This window comes from Vigna unguiculata, chromosome 1 (genome assembly GCF_037176805.1).
Source record: "Vigna unguiculata cultivar grain cowpea cultivar isolate G323 ecotype 2 chromosome 1, ASM3717680v1, whole genome shotgun sequence".
In the NCBI taxonomy this organism is placed as follows: Eukaryota; Viridiplantae; Streptophyta; class Magnoliopsida; order Fabales; family Fabaceae; genus Vigna; species Vigna unguiculata.
The window spans coordinates 38,418,138-38,443,341 of NC_140792.1; the positions used below are offsets into that span (position 1 = coordinate 38,418,138).

The 25,204-nt window shown below is 33.6% G+C and overlaps 2 protein-coding genes and 1 long non-coding RNA gene across 9 annotated transcripts; 2 read left to right on the plus strand and 1 right to left on the minus strand.

Annotated features, from left to right (window-relative positions):
• Window positions 1–1,658: 1,658 nt before the first annotated feature.
• LOC114173371 (putative inactive patatin-like protein 9) lies at window positions 1,659–3,225 on the minus strand. The gene is made up of 2 exons (XM_028057718.2): window positions 2,187–3,225; window positions 1,659–2,027 (listed from the first exon to the last, which is right to left on the minus strand). The coding sequence occupies exons 1-2, from the start codon at window positions 3,111–3,113 to the stop codon at window positions 1,842–1,844; spliced, it is 1,113 nt and encodes a 370-aa protein (XP_027913519.2). The 5' UTR covers window positions 3,114–3,225; the 3' UTR covers window positions 1,659–1,841.
• LOC146888967 (uncharacterized) lies at window positions 3,042–6,944 on the plus strand. 2 transcript variants are annotated; one of them, XR_014994503.1, is made up of 4 exons: window positions 3,042–3,183; window positions 3,424–3,545; window positions 3,641–3,726; window positions 6,043–6,944. It is a non-coding gene; the product is annotated as an uncharacterized LOC146888967 (long non-coding RNA). The 2 variants fall into 2 exon arrangements; XR_014994505.1 differs by having other exon boundaries at window positions 3,087–3,226.
• Window positions 6,945–17,826: 10,882 nt separating this feature from the next.
• Window positions 17,827–23,268, plus strand: LOC114174089 (protein TIME FOR COFFEE-like). 6 transcript variants are annotated; one of them, XM_085672437.1, is made up of 11 exons: window positions 17,827–18,215; window positions 18,299–18,536; window positions 18,618–18,712; window positions 18,801–18,963; window positions 19,068–19,353; window positions 19,467–19,524; window positions 19,620–19,878; window positions 19,973–20,066; window positions 20,211–20,277; window positions 20,418–20,798; window positions 20,889–23,268. In XM_085672437.1, the coding sequence occupies exons 1-11, from the start codon at window positions 18,081–18,083 to the stop codon at window positions 22,647–22,649; spliced, it is 3,537 nt and encodes a 1,178-aa protein (XP_085528563.1). In that variant the 5' UTR covers window positions 17,827–18,080; the 3' UTR covers window positions 22,650–23,268. The 6 variants fall into 6 exon arrangements, with proteins under 6 accessions (XP_085528563.1, XP_027914651.1, XP_085528562.1 ...); XM_028058850.2 differs by having other exon boundaries at window positions 17,828–18,215; window positions 18,288–18,536; XM_085672436.1 differs by having other exon boundaries at window positions 17,828–18,215; window positions 19,464–19,524.
• Window positions 23,269–25,204: the final 1,936 nt, after the last annotated feature.

Here is a 25,204-nt window from a genome sequence, read left to right on the forward strand (position 1 = left end):
TTCCGATAGAACGACACGATTAAAAAAGGCATTTTGCTAAAAACAATCTAACGATTTTTTTGGTGAAAGGTAGCAAAATGGATAGACAGAACAGATTTATTCTATATTAACAAAAGCAGACCACATTTAAGGTTAACAAAGACGAAATGTTGTTATAGAGTATGCTATAATTTTGACTGAATGTTCCTGCATACATTATTTATACAGTCATATAATAGAAATTTGGCGGTATGACTTTACTGAATGCAGAGTTTCTGAGTAGCACCTGCTATAATAATGGGAGAAATGGAAATGATGATGAAAAAGGGTTGAGCCGTGAGTTTTGGCGTTGTTATTTTGATGATGAAAAAAATAGAAGAGCATAGCATATATATGTTCACTGCGACACTGGTTTTGTGTAAGGTGTCGTAATGTAAAGTAACCTGTAGTTAGAAAAGGCAGTGAAAATAGCAGACACGTAGCACAATGGAAAAAAAAAAACGAAAAACCAAGAAAGACAGTGACATAAAGCAGCTGAAATTACAGGCTATTTAATGCCGTGGCATAAGAAACCAGTGGGTGGCTGTGTGTGTTATGCCAGCAATGAGCAGTGGGGAAGAAGTACTACACTGCAATCACTAAACTCACCTACCAAAACAAGGACGGGGATAATTCAGAGAACCATGCTATAAATGAAACTCCGAAAAACTTGAATTAATCAAACCTAAAAGCTTATTTGCAAAACACCCTATGATATCAGTTTGACGTAAAACAAATGGGTTTGGTTTGGACTCTGCCTTCTTTTATGAAAAATTTTTGCTATTTTTTCCCAATCTCTTTCTCTCTGTGTAATACATACAATATAGGTCGTTAAAGTTTAATTTTTTTGAATGTGATGCTGAGGATATATCCATTACTTGTATTAACTGTTTCATGTATGGTCGAGTAAATATTTTAAATTTAAGAAACTAAATGGTTAATAATTTTATAATGAAATCTTTTTTAACATTTATCATAGTCCTCTCTATAAGGATTGGAGTCTTGAAGAGAGAAATCACATATTTGATGATGAATGTTCTATATTCACACATTTCAACTTTCATTTTTAACCAAAATTCTATAAAATCAACATAAGTTCTATATTCACACATTTCAACTTTCATTTTTAACCAAAATTCTATAAAATCAACATAAGTACTCTTTCGTATGGTGTGTATGAATTAATGTTGAAAGAATCTCGGAGTAGTTGGAAACATATCAAATGTTTGTTTTATTATAGAATAGAATTGATACGATATGTTGGAAGTTAAAATGGAAACATGTTTGGAAAAATTAAAAAAAAAAAATCTGAAGAAAGTAATAAAACAAATTCAAACTTGATTTGGGAGCTTTTAGCCTGGATTGCATGATAGTACTTTGTTTCAAATTTTATCTTGAAATGAAAAAGTGATTGATCACGAGCGTAGTCGTGGTGCTCCAAATCCGCGAATCACGCAGCCATTTTGGGAATTAACAGTCACATGGAACTGTAATCACCGTTTACTAAAACATGTCCCAGAAAAGAAACCGTAATTACAAACAAAAAAAGAAGAAAAAACTCGAAAAATCATGTCTCCGTTTGGAAATAAGAAATAATGTCTGACACAACTTTCACCCGTCCAAGTTAGTCAAAATCAGAATCAAGGGAACCAAACCGGAAACACGAGAGAGGGAAGCTCTACCATGTCATTTTTATTAACTGCTATTCACTCCGACAACAACAGATAAAAAAAAAAAAACTTCAGGACCTTTTTTAATCGTGGCCTAATCTTGATACAAGTCAAAGCGTAAAAATATTAAAAAAAACGCCGTTAGCGAGTTTCTTACGGCGGCACCTTGCAGGGACTAGGTGGCAGACTAGTCTTTCCGGTAGCAACAAGACGTTGCACGAAGCTCTCGATTCTGTTAGCGTTAGTTTCCTGCAGTAATCGTTTTCCACCAAACGGTAACGATTCCAGCACTCTCTCGTTCAGCACCTTCTCTTCTTTTCCTTCTCCCAAACCAAAAGCCTGCATCATCAGACGCCGTCAATTAACTCCGTGATACACAACGTGAAAGAAAATGGTTATATTGCAATTTGATTAGAATGAGGAAGTAGAGTTCAGTTCACTGAGACCGAGGCGATTAACTGAATCGAATTTCAATTACAGAGAGCATTAATGGCGTACCTGAATCCTGACATAATCCGTACGATTCCAACAGAAGGCGTTCCCCAACATCTGGTCAACGGTTTCGGAAACGCCGTCGAGCGCAATGTCAACCACCGTCGATGTGGAGCACTCACCGGCGGTGTTTACTCTCTTAGCCGGCGCTCCGTTTCCGATCGAGAGCACGAGGAGATCCTCCACACCGTTCACCGACGGGAAGTCGCGCTTGTTGTGGAGGACGTGGGTGACGGCCGCAGCGGCAGGATTATTCATCACCAGGCCGCCGTCAACAGCGGCGCATGAGGTCTTACCGTCGACGGAGGCGAAATGGAAGGGCGCGAAGAGGCCAGGCGTGGCAGAAGTGGCTCGGCACGCCTTCCAGAGCTCGAAGTTGAAACTCGGTGACTCGGACGCGTCGGCTCGGGAGAACACAAATGGCGCAGAACTCTTGAGGTCAAAGCAAGGGATGAGCAGAGGCTTACACGTGTCCTTCATAGTCAACAACCGTCGCTCTTCCTCTTTTCTTTGGAAAACCCGCTTCAGCGCGTTTTCCATGCTCCGCGATGAGAATCTGCGGCGGCGGCGGAACACGCCGGCGCGCTTGGGCTTGAACAGTTCACCGTTGCTCTCGGCGACGAAGTGGACAGCGTCGCGGGCGGTGTAGAGAGGCCGGCCAAAGCCGTCGTCGGTGGTGATCATGGCTGCGAGGATGGCCCCAATGCCGGTTCCGGCGATGATGTCGAAGTAATCGGCGATTTGCGCGTGGGGATCGGAGGTATGGGCTCGGATCTGGTCCTCGAGGTGGACGAGGGCCGTCCCAGAGACAATGGCGGTGGTTCCTCCGCCGTCGATACTGAGAATGCGGGTTTTGGAAGTGGCTTCATAGTGGGAAAGCCATTGCTGCTCGAGTTTGGAGAAGATCTCGAGCGTTACTTTGCTAAGCTCCATTGTGTAGAGTTTTGGCGTGCGTTGTTGTTGTGGTGGTGAGTGCGCTAGAAGCAGAGGTTGGGAGTGAAAGGTGTGTTTGGCAATGGGGTAGTTATAATGGTTCTACATACACGGTCCTTCTTCATCCTTGTCGTTGATCTTTTTCTTCCTCTATTTTTTTATTAGTGTGTCTATTTATTTATTATTGCCTTTTGTTTTTGTTGTGCATATTTAATTCACAGATTAACAATTATTTATTTCACTCCACATCTTCTAGTCACTACACTACACTACCCGTGTTGCCACTTACATCAGTTTACTATTGTTGCAGAGTGCGTGGTGAGAGTCTTACGTGTTAGACGTGTGTTTGCACGTGCAAGTGGGGTGTTATTTTGCGGGAAGCGCTGAACTCGCCATATCAGTCGCTTCTCTGCTACCTAATATATGTTTAAGGTTGGTCATTGTGTTCCTCTTGTTTTTTTTCATAAATTCGTGTTTTGGAGTGAGTTCGTTAGAGTTTCCTTTTAAATTTTAATTATTGTTGCCAGCTTTTTTTTTTTTGTATTGCACACCACTGAGATGTGGAGGATGATCTCAGAATCTTCCGTGACGTTTCCAGAACGTAGAAAATCGAGTGAGTTTTCCTCCTAAACTTTTATGCAGCTTCTACTCATATTACCTGTTTATTCTTGTGTTAGCATAATGTTGTAGAGTTTTGTCTGAATTAACCGTCTACAGTTAAAAAAGAAACGCAAAACAAACGTGTCACTAAACTTTAAACTATTATATTCTTTTTTATCACCTGGGTGGAAAAGGACGTGCACAAAAGAGAAAATTTGATGTGTATTTTTTCATAGAAATAATGGCTTACCTTAATTCATGTATCTTTTGCTGGACTTTGATGCACAAGACTGAGGTTTTTTTTTTTTTTTATCTAAATTAGCAAATTTTTCTTGCTACATTTTCAATTTTGAATGTAGTTTATAAATAATGATAAACTGGAGGAATTGTTAGTTGTTTTATAATATAACACATGAATAAGTTAAAAACTTTGAAAACAATAAGGAATTATAAACAATATATTACCTTATAATCACACTTTTCATCCCTAGTACTGTGTAAACTCGATTTTGATCTCCATGATTTTAAGGGCTTGGTTTTAGTTCATTCGTTTTTAAGATGAGCAATTTTGAACTCGGGAAGTTTTGAAAATAGGAAATTTCAGTTTCATTGTTACCTTATCATCTATTTTTTTTTTTTTTTAATGATTTCCACTATGCAAATCCAAATGTTGGTCATGATTTTACTTGTCTTTGGAACTAATTTGTTTTATCTTTGGAAATGACTTTTTATGATTCTACTTTATTTTTTAAGGGGTATCATAATTTATTTTATTGGGCAACATTCAATAATAATTAATGTGTTTACTTCTGACTTATTTCAATTAATGCGTATCTAAGGATGGTTAATGAAGAGACTGATACTGAAAAAAACACATGGATTGGCCTGAGAGTTACACATGTGGGCACTGAATCAGTTGAGTTGAATATATAAGGCGGAGTCAAAGGGATCCAATTTGATAAAAAAAAAAGGTTAAATGTGATTTTGTACTTTAATTTTCAATTGTAATTGATTTCTTTTTTAAATATTAGTTCAATTTAATTTTTCAATCTTAAAAATATGTCAATTTAAAATTTTTAAATAAATTTTATTAAATTTATCTAATATTTTATATTCATCATCTTGTGATAGTATATGAATTAGTTATCTCATTTAATAAATTTATATTTTAATGTTGACAGAAAAAAAAATTTTAAATGTTAAATAAATTTTATAAAATTTAGTTAGAATAACTAAATTTATATATTTTTTAAAGTACAACTAAAATAAACAAAAATTAAAAAAAAAATTCGAAAAATTAAGAGACAAAAACATATTTAAAAAAAATTATTAATTTTTTGTTACAAAAATAAACTAAGTAAACTATTATTTGAAATTAAATGATTTCACTATAAATTATCTTCGTGAATTAGTTAGTAAACATATTGATACTTAAGACACAAACATAATATTTTTTGTCATTTTACTCTAATCTTCAACCAGTTGGTCAATTAGACAACGGGGTGCTTAAAAGGAAAAATTTAAGTAAATTTTTTTTTATATTAATTTGTTCAAACTTAATATACATTGAACTCCTTAAACAAATTTGATAAAAAACACTTGTTCACTGGCAAATGAAACCCACGAGAGTTATTATACCCATTCTTACCTACTACAAATCCCACTTCTTACCTACTACAAAACCCACAAGAGTTATACCCATTCTTACCTACTACAAAACCTCGCAGTTTACTTCAAAAACAACTGTACCACTTATATTGGAAATTTAAGAAAATATATCACCTTGTAGAAGTTCAAGAAGGTTTTTACTCTTACACTGTATTCAATTGAAAGTATTTATTATTTAAAAGGATGACAGAAGAATGATTTAAAGGTGATTAATTAATTTAATTGTTGTGATCTATGCGTAGAGTTCTTTATTTGTACCTCAAAATATTAATAAATCTATTATTTTGTTGAACCCACCTCAGTATGAAATAAATAGGAGTAAAGGTGAGAAGTGTAAAGAGAACAGTAAGTAAGGGTGAAAGAGCCGAAAGAAGGGTGAGAATAGTAGCCCAGTAGGGAATATAATCAGCTGATGGCCTATTTCATTTGTGTGCAGCCTTTTTGGGCTAGTCTTCCCTGTCAACCTACAAGGCAGGCTTTGGCCCAGGCACAACATATAAAAGCTGACTATTTTCTGGTATTTTCTGTGTGCATAAACTTGTTGGATCTTGAAGGAGGCTTTTCTTCCTGCACCTCCCTAAACTGACATATCGCATTTCATATATATAAATTTATGATAAAATATGAGAAGTTAACCTTCATAACACCTTCTCTGGTGAAGGGGGGTTGATTGAGCAATGTAGGCTTCGGGTGTGAGGATTGACAATGGATTGAAAAGTTGTGTCAGCTGAAAAACGTGATGCAGAAAGGATATGGAAGATGATGCATGGCAGGGGCGGACCATAGTGTACGTATAGGGGGCCATGGCCCCCCTCACCCTCTCCCTCCCAACATTTTTTTTTTCTGTAGGTAAAAAATATATATAATATTTTTAATTTTTGAGTTTTGATGTGAAATTAAAATTTGTTTTTATTTCAAAATTTAATATAGTTTGTTTCGTAAACATTAGAAATTGATGGATATAGTTTTTTGGGTTAAATATGTTTTTGGTCCCTTAACTTTCAGTGAATTTTGGAATTAGTCCATTTTGAAACTTTGGACCAATTTAGTCCTTCATCTTTCGGAATACGTGGATTTAGTCCTTTTAATCAAATTTTGTTAAGTTTATTTGATATTTCGTACGCATTTTAGGATTGTATTTGAGTTGTTTATATTGTTTGACACATTTTTGCTTTAATGTTAAGTCAAATACTATTGTGAAACGCGCTTGAAATGTCAAATAAACTTTACAAAATTTGATTAAAAGGACTAAATCTACGTATTTCAAAAGATGAAGGACTAAATTGGTTCAAAGTTTCAAAATGGACTAATTCCAAAATTCACTGAAAGTTAAGGGATCAAAAACATATTTAACCCTAGTTTTTTTAATCCAATTACTTTAATTTATATTTAAAATATGTAAACGTCTTTTTTGCTAACATTTGAGTTGTTTATGATATCTTATATGTTCCCGTTTAAACATATTGAAAAACGTATTTGACACATGAAAAAAACAATGTAATTAGGTTAAAATGATTATATTAATTCATTTAGACTGTGTTTATATGGATAGATGGATTTGAGAAAGGGTATGAAGATGAATTTGTGTGGATTTATATACATTTCATAATACATTATGCATATAAATATATTATTTATTATTATTATTTTATTATTTATATATATATATATATATATATATATATATATATATAAAATAATAGTAATAATAATAAATAAATTAATAATAATAATAATCAAAATAATAGTAATTGTATATAATTATAAATAATATTTATTTTTATTATAATTTAAAAATAATATATTTTATAATTATTAATATTTGAAATATTATGAAATAAAGAAAGTATAAAAGATGGTTAAATGGTAAAATCATTTGTTATCTTTCCAATCTTCGCATTTTAGCAAGGATGAAGATTTTATACAATCTTATAAATCTGTCTTCACATTCTAAATCACTGCAACAGAACACAACAAACAATAACAATCCATTTGTACAAATCTATAGATTTATAAAATCTGTTTAAAGGAACTACGTTAAAGTTGAGAATTAAAATGTATTAAAGTTTCAGACGATAATAAATTAAAATTTTACATAAAAATTTATAAAATAAAAATATATTTAACATTTTATCTTAACATTCCTAAATTTTATCAAAAGATTTGATTATAAAAATATAAAGATGATAGGGGTCAAGAAAAGAGACTGGCACCGGCGAGAGAAGGAAAGCCCGTACAAGATCGCTGGGATCATCTGAACTATTCTTTTCTGGTTTGGGGCTTTAAGAACTAAGCAAATGATCACTTCCGGATTAAACAATTCGGAATACACTCCTAAATATGATGAAACACTTTGGATCAGATATTCCAGAAAATATGTTCGTCTTTTTGTAATGTCACACCGGAACCGGACTTGGAATTATATTCGGGATTGTTCAAAACAAAATGTACATATTTACAAAGATATTACAAAATGTTTAATATGAAACATGTTTTCAAAATCCGATAATGTATTTTGAATTATGCATTCCGTAGCCTGAAAAATATCTCAAACGCAACACACCCCACCACAATGGGAGAAGTTGAAGAGAAGGTTAACTTCTCATATTTGATTACAAATTTATAAGGGATAAAATTGGGATATATGAATTTAGGAGGTGTAGAAAGAAAATTTGGGCGTGCAGGAAGAAAAGCCCTATTGAAGGTCTCATTTAATTGGGCATCAGCTTATAGGAATCATATCATAAAACAGTCCACGAATTTCTCATGAAGTTTTCCTTAAGGTAATATTTGGATACAAGTAGTGTATACTAGTTCTGCATTAATTTGTATTATACTCAACTAAATAGTTTCTTGTGTATGGTAGGATTATTTGATATTTGAATAAAGTTTAAAACTATACTTATGGAAACTGAAAATACTTTTAATTAGTGGTTGGGATTATTATTAGCATTCACTATTAGTTATTGCCTTTTTTCAACTCATGTATTATTTTACAAAATCATTTACTTTGGCGTTTAGTACGAGTAAAAAAATTATTTTATCACAATGTCAGTGAAAGAATGAAGAGAAAATAAGAGTGACTAAAGTTAATTTATAGTTTTTTTGTTTGCTAAGGAGAGGAACTAAATAATGGTGTAGAAAGTCTGCAACTAAAATGATTGTAGAAAGTTTAGAATAGTCCAAACGAATTTTGATTTTTTTTTTCTCGCAGTGATTCCCCTTTATGTTTTTATATTGCAAACGGTTTATCAAAATAAAATATACCTTTTACCAAATTATCATAATGTATTTATTATTTAGTATGTTTAAATGTTTGGAGTTTATATTTGAATTCTCCTAAATATAATGAGTTTTTTTTTTTTTATTGAATTCCGTTTAAAGGTATCTTTTTTAGTGATACGTTTTTTTAATATATCACTTCTTAATCGTTAATATAACGGTATTTTGATTATCTCATATGTATCGAAAATTGATTCCGAGTCTTTCCAACGTGAAACCAAACAGATATATTTGAAATTCTATCGAATAAAACACGCCATACACATTCAAAGTGCTTGGGAAAAGATTTAATATTTAATTTTTCTAATCATGGTGACTTTCATATTTTTTGAATACAATATTGAATAAATTTTGAGCTAAACATTGTAAAGGAGTCTAGTTTAGTTAAATAGACAGGTTTCTTAAGCTTAATTTCTACTGATACACAAAAATCAAGATTATTATTTATAATGTTACTCCAACGTGGAACAATCAACGGTTGCCAACTCCACATCATATTCACATAAAAGTATGGTATTTCTAGTTGGTTCTTTGGAGTAAGGCAACTTTGATTCAACATATTAAATTAATTAGTTAACTATTATTTCATTATTTTAATTTTGAACGAATCGGTTCGTTACCCACTAATACATTTTAATGTTTTAATATTATATATATACGCAGAAAAAAGAAGATTAGGTCAACAATGCAAGCTAACTTTAATAAATGAATAAATAAATAAAGTATTTTACTAATTTCTGTTGTTGTCATGCTCATGCATGTGTACTTTGCTTGTAGAAACTATTAATTAACAACTGAATATAATTAAAACCGTTTAAAAGCTTCATTTTATATTTTAATGAGCATGTACATAAATCAATATTCACAAAAATCATAAACAAATAAGACAAGTGGATCTTTCTCCTACCATTTCTTATCTCATATTTGGAATGTGGGGTCAATTATTGATAATGTGGTATTAAGATAAATTTTTTAAATGTGCATTTGTATTTATCAGCGGACGTTTGTTTCTTAAAACAATTTTAATATCGTATCAAGAATAATTATTTGATGTTAAAAAAATACTAAATTAAGTAAGAAGTTTCATGTGTAGAAAATATTAAAAAGAAAAAAATTAACAAAAAAAGATATTTAATGGGGTTGTTGATACTGTGGTATTGAGATGACCCTTTTAAATGTGTTTTAGTGGTATGATTTCGTGAAATAATTAATGAAAATTAATATTTTATTGGGAATAATAATTTACAGTTGAAGAAACTAATTAATTGGAGAAGAACGTCCTTATGTGCAAAATATTACAAAGATAAGACATATAGTTATATACAAAAAGATATTTAATGTGGTGGTCATTGATATAGTGATATTGTATTAACATAAAGGGTTTTCACGCGGAACAAGAAAAGGAGACATTGATCTCGCGAGCCACTACTCTAACAGCAACGATCTTCGTCGGTGACCACCTTAGATGCTAGCGAAGTACAAAGATTGTGGATTCTACCTTCAAAAACAACTTATTTCTCATATTGGTGGATTGACGCTCCCCACTCCACATCCAACACAAAATCTCTATCACAACTCCAAACCCATCAATGGAAAAAAGACGAAATTGATGACGACTCAGACCAAACCAGTGACACTTCCAATTACGAGTGACAATGCGCAGCTATTGATACTGACAACAAGGATTAGCTGAACGATGGTTAATCGTCTTTGGACTTGCTAGAAAAGATAAAGACCAAGAGAAATTGTAGATACCAAAAGAATAATGAACGAGACATTCTTCAAATGAAATCCTAGTCTCTCCTTTAATTTGTTGTGAAAAAAGACTACAAAACTTTAATCATCATTTTCACTCACTTCCAGCATCCCTAAAATTGCCTAAATCAACGATTTAAAAAATAACTAAAAGTTACTTTTAAAAATTTCACCCAAAACGACACATCACTAAGTGAAAAATGAATAACTTTTATTATTCATAAAATCCTCCAATATCATGATAGTGCAAATACCTAAAATTAGTCAATCACCGTACCTAACCATATTGTCCGAAAATGTTTCAAGTACTCGTGACTGAAATCTAAACTTTTGCGCTTATTTTACTATTTATACATACAATGGATTGGTTTCGTACTATTATTTCCATATTTCCCTCGTATGTAAAAGTCAGAGTGATGAAGCATACAAAAGTTAATTTTATTTTTAAAATTAAACAATTTTGTATAAAAACTAAACTATTTAACCTTTTAAAAACTTTAAATAGTATTATTGACTCAATAAAAAAATATATTAAAGATGACCCTTTTCTTTAATATAATAATAAAAGTAACATCATGAATCATTATATAAGTATGCATGAATGGGAAGAAAATTGATTCAAATTGACGTGATGGGTGAAGGATCCGCGGATTCTCTTTCTAGAATGTAATAATTAACGTAACCTTTTCTTTGGTGGAAACCGTCAAATAAAAATATGTACCTTGACAATTGATAGTAATTGATAAAAGAACCAAAAAGAATAAAAAATCCACCAAGTTTCTATTTCACTTCACGCTACGCTTCCTATATATATAGTTGTTGTGACTTACAACCCAATATCACCATTGATTATTAAACTTTTAGTTCTTTTATTATTAGTTTAATACAATGAATCTTAGACGTGTGATAATATTATAAGTTAGCACCAAATAAAGGGTACTTAACCATCAAAATTTCTAGTCTTTAATTCGAAAAAATGATTGAAGTTAGAACCGTGGTGTTTATCACGTTTAGGTATTCGGAATTGGACATTCAACACTCAACAGCGGCAAATGAGAGCATTCAAAGTTTGAAGAATAAGATTATCCACTTTTGTATAATTGGTTTTACGTTATCAAAGTTCAATTGATCTCTCACTCTCATGAGTTGCTGAAAGTGGACATTAATCATTCATCAATGAAAGCCAAACTTGGCGTACCTTGTAGTAGCATTTTGAATTTACTTGGATGAAGTATTTTAACGAAATAATTTATTTTTTAAAAAATTTATATTTTTTTAATAAAATATTTTTTTTGGATAGAGAAATTAAAAAGTATTTAAAATGTAAGTAATTTTTAGAGGTATTTCAATTAACTAAATTAGTAGAAATTCAAATACCCTCAAAATAAGTAGAATTTGAAATTCTTCTCACTCAACCTCAAACTCTAGACTCTCAGGTAGAGTTGTCAATTTGGCCTCATCCAAAGGCAGGCTCGACGAACCTGGCTGACGATTCGACGAGCAAAACAAGTCAAGTGGACTCGACGACCCAGACGAATTGGGTTGGCTCGACGACACAAATGGGTCGGGGGGCCTGACGACCCAAAAATATCAGGCGTGCCCGATAACCCCGTCGGCCAAGCCACTAGACGAGCCTAACCACCTTGATAGGCTCGACCGACCTAATGACCTAGGCGGGCTCGAGTGATCGAATGACCTAGATTTACTCGATTGGCCTGATGACCTAAACGGGCCTGATCAGCCTGACGACCTAGACCGGCCCAACGACCTGGCGGTACCGACTGACCCGACGACCTAGTTGAGCCGGACAAGCCAATGACACAAACTAGTCGGACATGCTTGTTTAGACAAACGGGTCCAACGACCCAGACAGGTTAGGCAGGTCCGACGACCTAGTGGGGCTAAGTTTGGCCAATGACCCAGGTAGACCAGGTCGAACTGGGTAGTCGGGTCGGCCTGGCCTATCTGGGTCGTCAAGCTCGTTTCCAATTTTATCATGAACAAAAACTAATTAAACCTAAAATAAACAGTGTTAAAATAAAATTTTATCTCATAAGAATTTCAATTGTTTTATCCAAACAAGAAATTTAAATGTAAGGTATTTTAATTTATTTATCCAAACAAATTATTTAGAAAATGAAGGAAATTTAATTGCAAGTAATTCAAATACAATGCATTTCAATTGCTCAACATTTTTGAAATGCTTCATCTAAACACAATGTAAATGTGCGACTTCACTTCTCAAAGCAACCCCATGATGAACCTATAATTTCTATAAACAAGTTAAAAGAAGATGATTTGTAATATTAACTACTAATATTAAACAATATATTGTAACACATCATAAAGCTATATCCATGATAACACACATGTATGTAAATATAAATCTTTCAAACAAAATAAATTAAAAATACATAACAAAATGTACTTTTGGAAGAATTTTCGCTTTTACTGTGTCACATGTATAAAAATTATTCCTATACTAAATATGATTATAGTAGAAATATATATTAACAGTAATGTTTTCTTAAAATGTATGTCACATGTATACCTGCTATTAATTTATATGTAAGTCTTTTTCTTTTTCTCACTAATTGAAATATTGTCTATGTCAAAATACTCTCAGCATGAGTTATGAATTTATCATCCAGTACTTGATACCATCCTTATTATTCCTAAATTACTCATAAAGGGTTTGCAATCACTAAATCAGGTGACTCATTTAGGATCAAACTTTATTATAGCAAATTCATATTCATGTACATGAGTGATCAAATAGGATGTATCACCCAAAAAGGATCATCCAAATTGGCACATCACATGTATACATCATATCATGTATCTCAACATCAATTATACATTTATCTAAAACATATATAATCAATCTATGCTTTTATCCATTGTACCATTATCATAAACATTAATATAAACATCAAGCATGACATAATCAAGACATTATAACATAAAGCGTGATGTATTATCAAGTGAGACATCATAACATCAAGGCATAACATCATCGATTCAACATAATGTTACTTAAGTGAGTTCCTCTCGGTTCAATAACCTCATCAACTAACCTCTATTTTCGCTTAAGTGACACAAGTAAAATGAATCCAAAAGCAACAACCATCACTTAAGAAAAAATAAACTAAAGCAACAACCTCTCCATTCTCTCCTTGCTCTAACAACCACTTCATTACTTGGGTGACATCCACTTGTTGGAAGAATTTAACAAGTTTCATAAAAAAATTTCACTGCCTTTGGTAGCTTGAGTAGCTAACTCAGAACTTGATTGCCCAACGTAGCACCTGAGCTCCTAAACCATGTGTGAAATATCCAACACAACACTTAAGCCACAAGACATATTGCTTGACTATAGAACACATGAATGATATGCTTTCAAAGGAAAGAAAATTGTCTTAGCATCTCTCTTGCTAAAGTTACAACTTGTCGCTTGAGCTATATACCACGTTGCTTGAGCGACTAACACATTATGTGAGCAACATAAGGTGATGAGTGCAATCCCATACTCTGATTAGGATTTATTATTCGAAAACTTGTATTGCAAGTTGTTAGGACTTTGACAAGTGTACCAAGTCGCGCAAGTAGTAACCGGTAAGATCGGGATATCGTTTCCCAAGAGACTCGTGTATACTAAATATTTGCGTAATTAGTGACTAATTTAAACTAACGAATAAATCCATATTTTGAGTTTTAATGTATGAAATTAAACTTTGCATAAATAATTAAAATTGAACTTTGGAAGTTAAAGACACTTAGTGAATGGAAAAGATTAGAAATGATATGACTTGATATTGCCGGGGTTAGAATTCACCAACTATGCTCTCATGCAACTACAATTTAACATCCTCTTCATTAATATGCTAATGTCAACCCACAATATTACTCAAACCCTAATTCCTTAATAGATTGAGCCTAAATTTCCTTATTAAAAGTCAATTCCTTGAACTCTTAATAAGCAAATTTGCTTTATGCACAAAGGCTTAAGACAACCAATGGGTCAAGCCCCATTCCTAGGTACAAGCTCCATTGAGTTCTCTTATTCCAAATCTAGGTTTCAAAAGATATTTTCACACCCCATGAACCAAAAATCACGCAAGAGATGGCTAAATCAATGCAAGCTTTAAGTGAAGAAATAAGAAGACTAGCAATTAATGAAAGAGTCATATATATAATCAAAACATTTGCATTTACACAAGAGTTTCGTGGCTACATATAACCCCAACAAAAATGGGTTTAGCTCTCCATTGCCATGGAGAGCTCAAGCTTAAAAATGGAAGAGATGGCAGAGAAAGAGATACAAAGAGGAAGATGGAGCTGTTCCCACAAGTCCTAACACTCCTCCAAGCTCTCCAAATGTGTTCTTCGTGCCTCCAAAATGCCAAAGATCCTTTTCCCCTCGCGAAAACAGAAGAAAAGGAGCCAACTTGCCACATCAGCGAACACTGGCGCCTGGCGGAAGGGTCTCACCGCCAGGCGATATCGAGCAAACAGGGGGCAAAACTAGCAGCTACCGCCCGGCGGTGTCCAGTTACCGCCAGGCGGTTCGTAATAGGGGCGCCTGGCTGGCGCTTGACTGGCGGTCTGTTTCGCCTGGCGCTTGCTTCGTGTCGCCAGGCGCTTCTTGTTGACATTTTTCTTCTTCTCCTTGCTATTCCGGGTCACTCATTAATCTGGATTTTTGGACAAAGCTTCCCATCTACAAAAAGGACACAAAAAAATGGGGATTAGTGGTATATTTAGATAAATGTAACCCAAAATGTATTTATTTACAAAAGTTAGGTAAAATTGAGGATTAAGTAGGTGAAAAGCTTTGGAAGAGATAATTTTGCTAATGAAATATAGCTTGGATAATGGTAAAAATTAACATTATCACAAGTATCCAAAAATAACTTTATATCTCAAGTTTAGCTTAGTGTAAGGTAGAGGTCTATTACTCTATTGTATTTTATTTTTGTTAGTTGTATGCAGGTATGCAGGAATAACAAATAAAGAATTTGATCTCAGAAATCATAATGAAAACCGCAATGATTATACGAACAATACTGTGAAAGACTAACTCTAAAATCATTTACAAGTGCATAATAAATAATAGTTACAAAAGGTGTATTAAATATGATAATTTTTTGTAAGAGTTATAAGGGTTTTATGAGATCTAAAGTGGTTTATGCTATTATAATTATAACATGCATATATGTTTTTTTTTAAAAAGGTTGAAGTATCACAAGTACTTCTTTATTTATTCGATTTTTATTGTCGATAAAAAAAAATTATGATTTTCATGAATTTTTATTATCTTCGGTAGGTTTCATATCTTTCTGGTCATTAATTGCAACAACTCGATTCATAAAATAACAAAATAATACTACTAAACATACAATTTTACCATAGTAAGACATGTTATTCACACCTTTTCAGTTTTCATACATTATTTACGTCTAGAACATGTTGGAAATATTTAGTATAATGTAAATAAAAAAGAATCCTAGTATCATTCATATATTTGTATGAACTATTAATTTTATAGATAAAATGTTATTTATGAATAAACAATTTTTTAACTTTATTTTATTTCAATAAATTTTATTGGAATAAGATTTATTACTTTTTAATATTTTATTTGAATAAACAAATTACTATTCTATTTGAATAAACTATTTATTATTTTATTTGAATAAGATTTATTACTATTTATTATTATTTATTGTCTTCCACCTATAAATACAACATGTATGTATGTTTTCAATCTTCTTTACTATATTATCTTTATGTTTATAAGATTAAGAGATTCTTAATTAATTTATCTATTTGACGAGAACGTACATGGTTTTATTTGCCTCATGTAATTGGAGTGTTTTCTTTTTAATCCCTTATTTAATTAAAATTTTATCCTATATTAATTGTTTGGTTTGATCAATCTTCATATTTTTATTATTATTATTATTATTATTATTATTATTATTATTAATATTACCAGTATAATATTTTTGACTGAACAATCATCTTATTAGATAAAACTAATTATAAAATAACTACCAAATATTACCTAATTTTTATATGAATGAATGCGCCATTACTAATTCACTTCAAAATTTATCAATAAGATAATATTCAATTTTAAATATGTTAAGTATACTTTACTATTATGTTTATTCTTATTTAAAAACTACTCAATGGATGGATATTGATTTTTAGTATAAATAAATAAAAGTAGATATTCATCATGAGATGAGAGTATCGATTATAAAGAAGCAAGATATATCATTAAAAATAATACTAACGAACTAGTTTATTTGTATTTCTTTTAAATAAATAAACATTTTAATAATTTTTGTACTTCGTTTATTGAAATTTTTTTAGTGTCAGTTAAACAATATATGATATCAGTTTCTTAATTAAATTATCTCTTCAAAACTTAATAATTTTAAATTTACACTAACCGAAGCAAGTAATCCTAGTTTGTCTCGAAGTCATTTTCTATGTCACTTTAAGAAAATCCTAAAATTTAATGAGTGTGGCAGTTGGTCTTTTTGTAGGGCCAGAAAATAATTAATGAATGATACTTTCCTACACAATAATTGTTTAAGCAGGAAAATGTATTTCTTTTTAACTGCTATTTTTTAAATTTTAAAATAATATAACCTTTTTCAATTATATCCTTATTTTCATCTTTGTTAACATATGTCGAGGGAGATGAAAAAATGAAAAAGTTAATAAATACTTTATTTAACATTGTACCAAAATAAAAAATATAAACGTTTTCCTTAATTTAAGTGAAAGAATATATAGAAACACAGTATTAAGGGTAAAAAAGAAATTAACTAAACGTTCCAAAAATTTCATTATTAGTTTATTAACTACAATCAACAGTAGTATTAATACCGGTTACCATATTCGTGATTATGTTTTAAATTAATAAATACAAAATATTTTTAATATCTACGGTGGCATACCACAAGATATTTTCGTACTTCTTCCAGGTTCCAACAAAATGACACGTGTACCCTACCCCACAGCAATATCTTCACTCAGGCGTTTTCGAAGCACGCGCCAGTTTACCGCGTGTGAGTTGACAGAAAAGATATAATGAATTGACACATGGCAAAGTGCGCAGTGCTGACATCACATTCCACCAGACATGGACGTGTGTGCCATGTAGGCAGTGGCAAGCCATGAGGGTCGTAGCCGTCCGATGGGCAAGCCATGAACGGCCACGATCGAGAGAGAAACCGTATTCTATAGTGACGAGGAGTTTTGAGCGTGAGTGTGAAAGCGAAATATATAAAAAAAAAAAAAAATGGAAGAGAGATAAGATGATTTGATTAAAATATTGATTTATTATTATTATTATTATTATTATTTTAGTTTGATAAAAGAAAAGAGAAGAAGGAGGGAGAAGTGAAGTGTATAGTTTGGTTAGAGAAGGGAAGGGACAGAAGAAGAGAAAGAAAGGGGAGAGAAGCAAGGTGATAGGAAAGCGAAAAGAAAGGGAGAAGGAAGTGGGAGCATTTTTTCAGCAGAAAACATCACCACTCCTTTCGGTCTCAAAGGAATCCGACCCTTACGCCGCCGCTTCTGCTGGGATTCCGCTGCCGCATCCTATTCGACCGTTCTGATTTTTCGCCGCTTTCCTTACATTTCATGACACAAAAACAACAACAACAACAACAAACCGCAAATCCGCCATGGATCGAACCAGAGGAAGATCGTCCTCTATGTCCGCAAACGCCTTCCCCAGACGCCGTCACCCTAACATCCCCCTCCGACCCACTTCTCGTATGAATTGTCTTTTTCTCCTTTTTTTTTCTTAATTTTCGTGACGCGTCTCTGATTTGTCTGTTTCGACAGAGGAGGTGCAGGAGATGAGGTTAAAGGATAATAATGACGATGATGATAATAACAGTAAGAGGGAATGGACGAAGAAGAGGAGAGGGAGCAACTCTCACAGCACCGAGGAAGAGAGTGTGGGGAATGAACAAGACGCGCGGTTGCATTCTAATAATACGGCGTCGTCCGCATCTGATCACAACCACCGGGGACGGAACGTAATCGACGAAGTGATGATCGGAGCCACAGTGCCCAGGAGGACTCGTTCAGGTTTTTGTCTTGATTCTTTTTATATTTGGTTTTTCTCTCTGACACCACTGATTTTTGCTTTTTGGATTTTTCTTCTCTCAGCTTCTGTGAAAAGACCCCATCACAGTTGGGTAGAGGAGCAGAGTGCTGAAGCTGCGTCACCTTCTTCTTCCAATGTTTCTCTTCCGAAGAAGATGGTCTGAGATACTTTTGCATTTCTGTAATATTTATTTGCCCGATCTGTCTTTTTTTTAAACAAAATTGATAGGATGAGTTTTTTTGCAGAAAGCGATTGGACCGTCCTCGTCGAATCAGGAGGACATCGAGATTGAGATAGCTGAGCTTCTGTACAGTTTACGAGCTTCCCAGAACCATGATTATTCTTCTTCGCAGAAGGATAAAGCAAGTGATTCCCCTGCACTTTCGTCTTACCCTGCCATTGATGTTGGTGGGTTGAATTTTCGAATCAGATAAAGAATTTTCCTCTTGTCCTTTACTCTTCTCCTCACCCTCCTCTCCATTCACCTTTTTCGTTGGCGTTTTTATTGGCAGAGACGAAGAAAGTGGAAGATAACAGTTCTTCTTTTTGCATTCTACCTCCGAACAATTCAATTCCCGAGTCAGTCGTAATTGAAAGCCAGCAACCTGCGAAAACGGAGAAACCATCGTCCGTGTCGCCTAGGACGTCTGGTGGTGATGGAATTGAGTCTTCCCAGGGTCCAAAACAAGATGCGGAGGAAGATAGTTTGAGTCCAGGTTGTGGATGTGGTGATGCTGTAGATGGAAAATCAGAATCCAAGTTGGTTTTCGACAAACATGATTGTGTTTCTACTATAAGGTGAGAATTGAAATTATAGAAAAGAATACCCAACTTTTGTTCTATTGTTGTTTGATTTTCTTATTTAGGTAAGTGATTATTGAATCCATTATCTTGTTGCTGGATTTTAGTAGGACATGCGATGACTTTCCGGAGGGCAATGACAAACCCAAGTTTGAGATTGATCTAATGGTGAGGATATTTCTCTTTTGCATTTTTATTACTGTATCTCCCTTTGCGTATTGCTGTTAAGTGTATGAAGACGAATGCCTTTGTTCCAATTACAGGCTCCCCCTCCTGTGACCTTATCATCAGAATGGGATAATTTGTCTAGGGATGAAGACAGTAATAAGGTCGAAGACAGGGTTGAAAGTTTGAGTAAGAAGGAGAAAACACTAGGAGAAATTGAAGAGGTGAAAATGAAAGTTGATTTGGAGAAGCCAAATGGGCATCATGACCTAGCGACTAACCATGAATTAGGAGAGCTGGGCAGGAATAAGGAACAACCAACTACTACCGCTACAAATGCCAAACTGGAGAAAACTGGTAGGTTGAGAGATTTTCCTTTATCCTTTTATTGATATGATTACGCATACAGCACCACATGCAAACTCTGATTTTGCTTTCTTGTTGAATAGAGGTCTCTTACCCTTCTTTACTTCTTCAGCTCAATGTAGTTCAATGTCTTTGTCAGTGGCTGTATCCGAAAGGCCAAGCGGGTTCTCTCCCCTCGGGTACTAGACCATTCATTTTTTTCACAATATATTTTTCTTTTTCTTTTCGTCATTTTGATCCGTATCTGATTTTAATTGACGGTTGGTCTCTCGTGAATATAGTGGCCTTTGCTTTTTTCTAAGAACAATAACTATGATTTGCAGTTACGTGCCGCCCTTGGGGACAGCTGTGAACACAGATAAAACAACAGGATTATTGACAGCCCCTCAAGTAATTTTATTTCTCACCTAATTGGATGTTGTAGTAGTTGTTTAAGTCCTTTCTTTGTTCTTGCAAGTGTCAACCTTCTCACATTCTTCCTGTAATATGGACCTGTGTTATTAATATTTCTACATAATTCAAACATACAGCATGGGAACTTTGTGCTGTCTCAACCTCGACCAAAGAGATGTGCAAGTCATGGTTACATTGCTCGGAACATCTTCATGCACCAACAGTGTACAAAGATGAATACCCTTTTGCCGTCCGCAATTGGCTCTGGTTCTATTTGTGACACAAAGCTCAGCAAAGTCCATTCTGCTGAAAGTGTAGTTGTTGGGAAGCAGTTTCATAAACAGTCACCAGGCGTCAGCCATAGTGCTACACCGGAGAAGGGATGGGCTACCACTAGTGATTTTAGTGTTGCTGCTATTAAAAAAAGTTCTGGTCCTGCCAACCCAGTGGATATGACGCAAACGAAGCAGCTTATGCTTCAGCAAGGTCAACATCCAGGGTCTTCTGCTAATATAGTGGTATGATCTTGTTTTCCAGTATTTTCCATACAGATAATAGAAAATTGGCTATTTTATTCTGTAAGTCATGTGTTTTAACTTTGAATGTAGCATGGTCCTGCTTTTCTAATCCCTCCTGGCCAGCATCAAGCATCTGTAATACCCGGTTCTAGTCCAGCTGGTGGTGTGAACAACGCTAGCAATGCTTCGTTGTCTAATAAATTCCAAAGTTCCCCAGGTGTATCTCTTGGTGGCCCAACACTGCCAGCAGTTGCTGCTTCAATGAGCTTTAGCTACCCAAATTTGGCAGCCAATGATACTCCATACATGACAATAGTTCCGAATAGTGGGTATCCATTCCCCTTTTCAACTCCTCTTGGACCATCTGCAGCTATCAGAGGTGCAAGCCCTGCACAGTCAACACCTATTCTCAATGGGCCTTTGTACTCTTCTCAGATCTTCCACCCACTTCAGTATCCACAACAGCACCCTCACTCCCAACCACTGGTTCAACCTAGTTATCTTAATGGAAGCACATCTAGTGTTTCATCATCATCCCATAAGCAGTCACAGGGAATGCAAGGTAACAACAACCATATTTTGTCCTCCACAACTATGCAACTTCAGCAGTCACAAAAGCAGCACATCTCACAGTCTCATCTTCGCAAGCATGAGACTGGGATAGCCGGAGAGAATTCTCCATTTGCTGCAAGTGGAACAGCTTACTCCCAAAAGAATGGATTTGGGCAAAACTTCCCTATTCCAGTTCAGCCACTGGGCCTTTCTTTAACGCCATCTACAACATCAGACAGTGTTGGTGGCAACAGTGGAAATTTTGGTGACAAGCAGCAACAGACTTTGATGGGGGGACTTGAGCATATTCCATCTCAGCCACATGCAATCTCATTTGCTGCATATAATGGGACAAGTGTTCCTTCAAATCTTAACTTCTCAACCATGGCACAGAACCCAGTGATATTTCAGAGCCTGCCAGATATTGCATGGCAAGGATATCATGCTGCAAGTGCATCTCATGCAACTCAACAAAAGATGTATCCCATTATAGAAGGCAACAGTGGGGATAGTTCTTCCCACCGTGATGATGAAAAAGCCACTTCCGGGAAGCCATCGACCAACGGACCAACAACCCTGGTTTTTGATAATTCAGCAAAGAATCTTAACTTAGTATCATCTCCCATGAATGGAAACTGGCCTAGTCGTTCCATTTCTTCAACTGCAACAACCACAAGTTTGCCTCCTTCTAGTAATGCTGCAAAGTCTCAACAGCCGTCACAACTGCTTCATCTTCAACAGCAGCATGGAATGCTACAGCAGCAACCTGCGGTGACGACTCGTTATAAAGCCTCGTCAACTAATGCTGCAATTGGTGCAAATTTTTTTACATCCCCAGTTTATTCACAAACTCAAACTCAGAGCAAAAGTTCGATTAAAGGCTCCCAGTCAAGAATCTGTGTAGCAGCACCAGATTCTCTTGTTCATAACCCGTGTATCGTAACTTCTACTGCCCCAACTCTCCAAAGTTTTTCCCAGGATCAAGGGAGAGTATTGCAGGGTCAGACCCAAATATCTTTTGGTGGAAATTACATATCGTCCATGCCACTCCAAGGGCAACAACTATTCAATAACAACCAGTCTCTTGGTAATACAGTTGCAGGAGTTCCACCTAGTGGAGCCAACTTGAAGACAAATTCCCAGGGGAGCAAGGTTAGTTCATCAGTGAACTCTTCGCAGATGCAACAAACTGAGAATTCTTCCACTGGGACTGGCCAAAAATCTTCCCCAGTTTGTGGGAGAAATGTCCCATCCATCTTGAGCTCGTGCCCCAGTCACCTATCTGAGCTGAAGTATTAGAACGCGAACGGTGTACTGCACAGACAAAAAAGGATTTCTCTGCAATCCCACTATTTTTTTTTTTTCTGGCGCAATCAGTACTTCATGCAATGGAGGTGCTTGAGGTGAAGCACGCCCTTTCATAGTTTGCAGTATAAAAGGCTTACGCCTTGGGCTATTTCCAAAAGAGCGGATGCTTTAAAAAAAAATTTGGATTGGTTTGGAAGCGTGTGTTTATATCCCTTTTGACGTACGGATGCTCCTGGGCGATGGATTATTGTGGCAATAATATAGCTGAGACGTGAAAGAGAACTCTGTTGATAATATATACTCGATGATTTTCCTTGTCGTGACAGAACAGATGCCACCACTTTTACTGGGGAGTAGTGACAGATAATGAAAGGAAAGTAAGGGCATTGGGCCTACAATTTTGAAATCTGAGAAGAGATTACTATCTTTGTCGATACTTTTTGAAAGGCCAGTGCATGTGAGTTTGGCCTTATTATTTGACGCGTTAGATACATTTCTGATATGTAGATATATATTATCATGTCTTTTTCTTTTGGTTTTTAGTTCCCATAGCAGCAACTGTACTTAATAAATTATTATTCGTTTTTAATATACAAATCTTTAGTTCTTACTTTCCTTGTCATTGTGTTGGGTGGATTTGTGTGGTGTTGATTAGAAGAAAATATAAGCAAACGAAATTGTATTAATGGAACTAACTAAATTGGAAAAAAATGGCAATGAAATTCATTTAATAATGTATTGCATCTAACGTCAGGATGAGTGCAGCCAGGGTTTGCTAGGATGGAGGTACGTCTGGTGAAAGATGATCTTTCTTCAAACGAGGCGATTGTGTAAGATGTATCTGCCCTTCTTCGTAAATATATTGTGGCAATGAAGACTAGAGCCACTTTACGATTTTTAGATTATTTATTGTCAGTATTGATCTATATTATCTTAAAAATTAATTCATTCGTTATATTTTCATAAATAAACGAATATTTACTTGACTTTTTTTTATGATGTACTATTTGATAATAATTATTTTTATTCTATTAAAACATACTATTTAATAAAATAAGCATACATATTTTATTCGTTATTTTGTTAGTGTTTACTAATCCATAGTGTATTTTATTAAGACGTAATTTCAACTTAAAAGGATTTTACTGTAAAAATAATGTTCTATAATTAATTATTGAATTAGGTTTAAAATAAAGTACCATCTACCAATTATTGCGTTATATACAGGTCCAGGTTTTGATACTTCACACAGGTCATAAATAAATTCGTTTTTTTTATATTATTCAAATATTCGTTTTTCTGGACTATTATTCGAATTTGTTTTTATTTTTTTTAAAATTTCTTTATTGGCTCGATATGAATATGGATAATACTTAATTTTTAATTATTTAATTAGGTATAGAGATGAGAATGATTATGTATATATTTGTACCGTCATAGTTAATTTTCTATTTTTCTTATATCCGTTCTAATGCTTATCTCGTTCCCGTTTAAACTATTAAAGTATCCCTAACACACGGACACACACTCATATTCTAATACTCATCCCGCTCATCCCGTCCTCCCTATTTAAACTAGTAGAGTATCTATAACACGCACACGCTCATGTCCGTGCACCCACGCTCACCTGTACAGATACACCCACTCGCACCCGTACACAAATATATTGTGCGGTTTTATTCAAGTGGTGTATTATAATTTTGGTTAATGTATAAAAAAAGAGAGTTCATTAGAATTTAGAAAATGGAAGAAAATATACATTAAAAAACTTTCTAAATTTTAATATTTATTTTCCTTATATAATTTTAATTTTAATTTTAATTTTAATTTTATCAACCTTTTTTTTAAGTTTTCAAAATTAATAAATATTTAATTGTTATGAAATCTTATTTGGTACTTTAATCTGAAATGTATACAATTGTATTTTCTTTTTAAATAAAAAAATGAAAATATATCATTTTGATATGAAATATTTGATAAAATTATATTTTTTGTTGTTTTGATTTATTATTTTTTTTTACAAAAAATATTTAATTAATATTAAAACAAAAAACACGTAGAAATATCGATACATATATACTTATTATTGGATGAGAATGAAAATGAGACAAAAATTTATACTATAAATATGAAGATAAATTTGTGATTTATAAATGAATATGAGATAATAAAATTTGTTATTTACACTTCTTGCCATCCTTTCTAAAGACCGTCCCACTTATTCCTCACAATAACACACCATTATAATGATCAAGTTAGTTGTTTTTGCATTAAAAAAAGATAATTATTTAATTGTGATAATGAAAAATGATTTGAACTTTTTGATTGAAAATACAACCAATATATATATATATATATATATATTATTATTATTATTCAAATTAATAATAATATATACTCTGATTTAAATTTTATAAAAATAAATTAAGAATTCCCGTAAGATTTCTTTTAGAAGATTAAATATTAAAAGGTTCATCCTAAATAATTTTATTTATTATTTATTAATTATAAAATAGACAATTATCTATACTATTATATTATGATGC

Bases quoted from the DNA above. Each gene is read 5' to 3' on its own strand.
- LOC114173371 (XM_028057718.2), bottom strand. From the start codon at position 3,113: ATGGAGCTTAGCAAAGTAACGCTCGAGATCTTCTCCAAACTCGAGCAG. The intron at 2,028-2,186 runs GTACGCCATTAA...CTGATGATGCAG, and splicing joins CGGATTATGTCAGGATTCAG to GCTTTTGGTTTGGGAGAAGG.
- LOC114174089 (XM_085672436.1), top strand. From the start codon at position 18,081: ATGACACAAAAACAACAACAACAACAACAAACCGCAAATCCGCCATGG. The intron at 19,354-19,463 runs GTGAGAATTGAA...GCTGGATTTTAG, and splicing joins GATTGTGTTTCTACTATAAG to TAGGACATGCGATGACTTTC. The intron at 20,067-20,210 runs GTACTAGACCAT...TATGATTTGCAG, and splicing joins AGCGGGTTCTCTCCCCTCGG to TTACGTGCCGCCCTTGGGGA.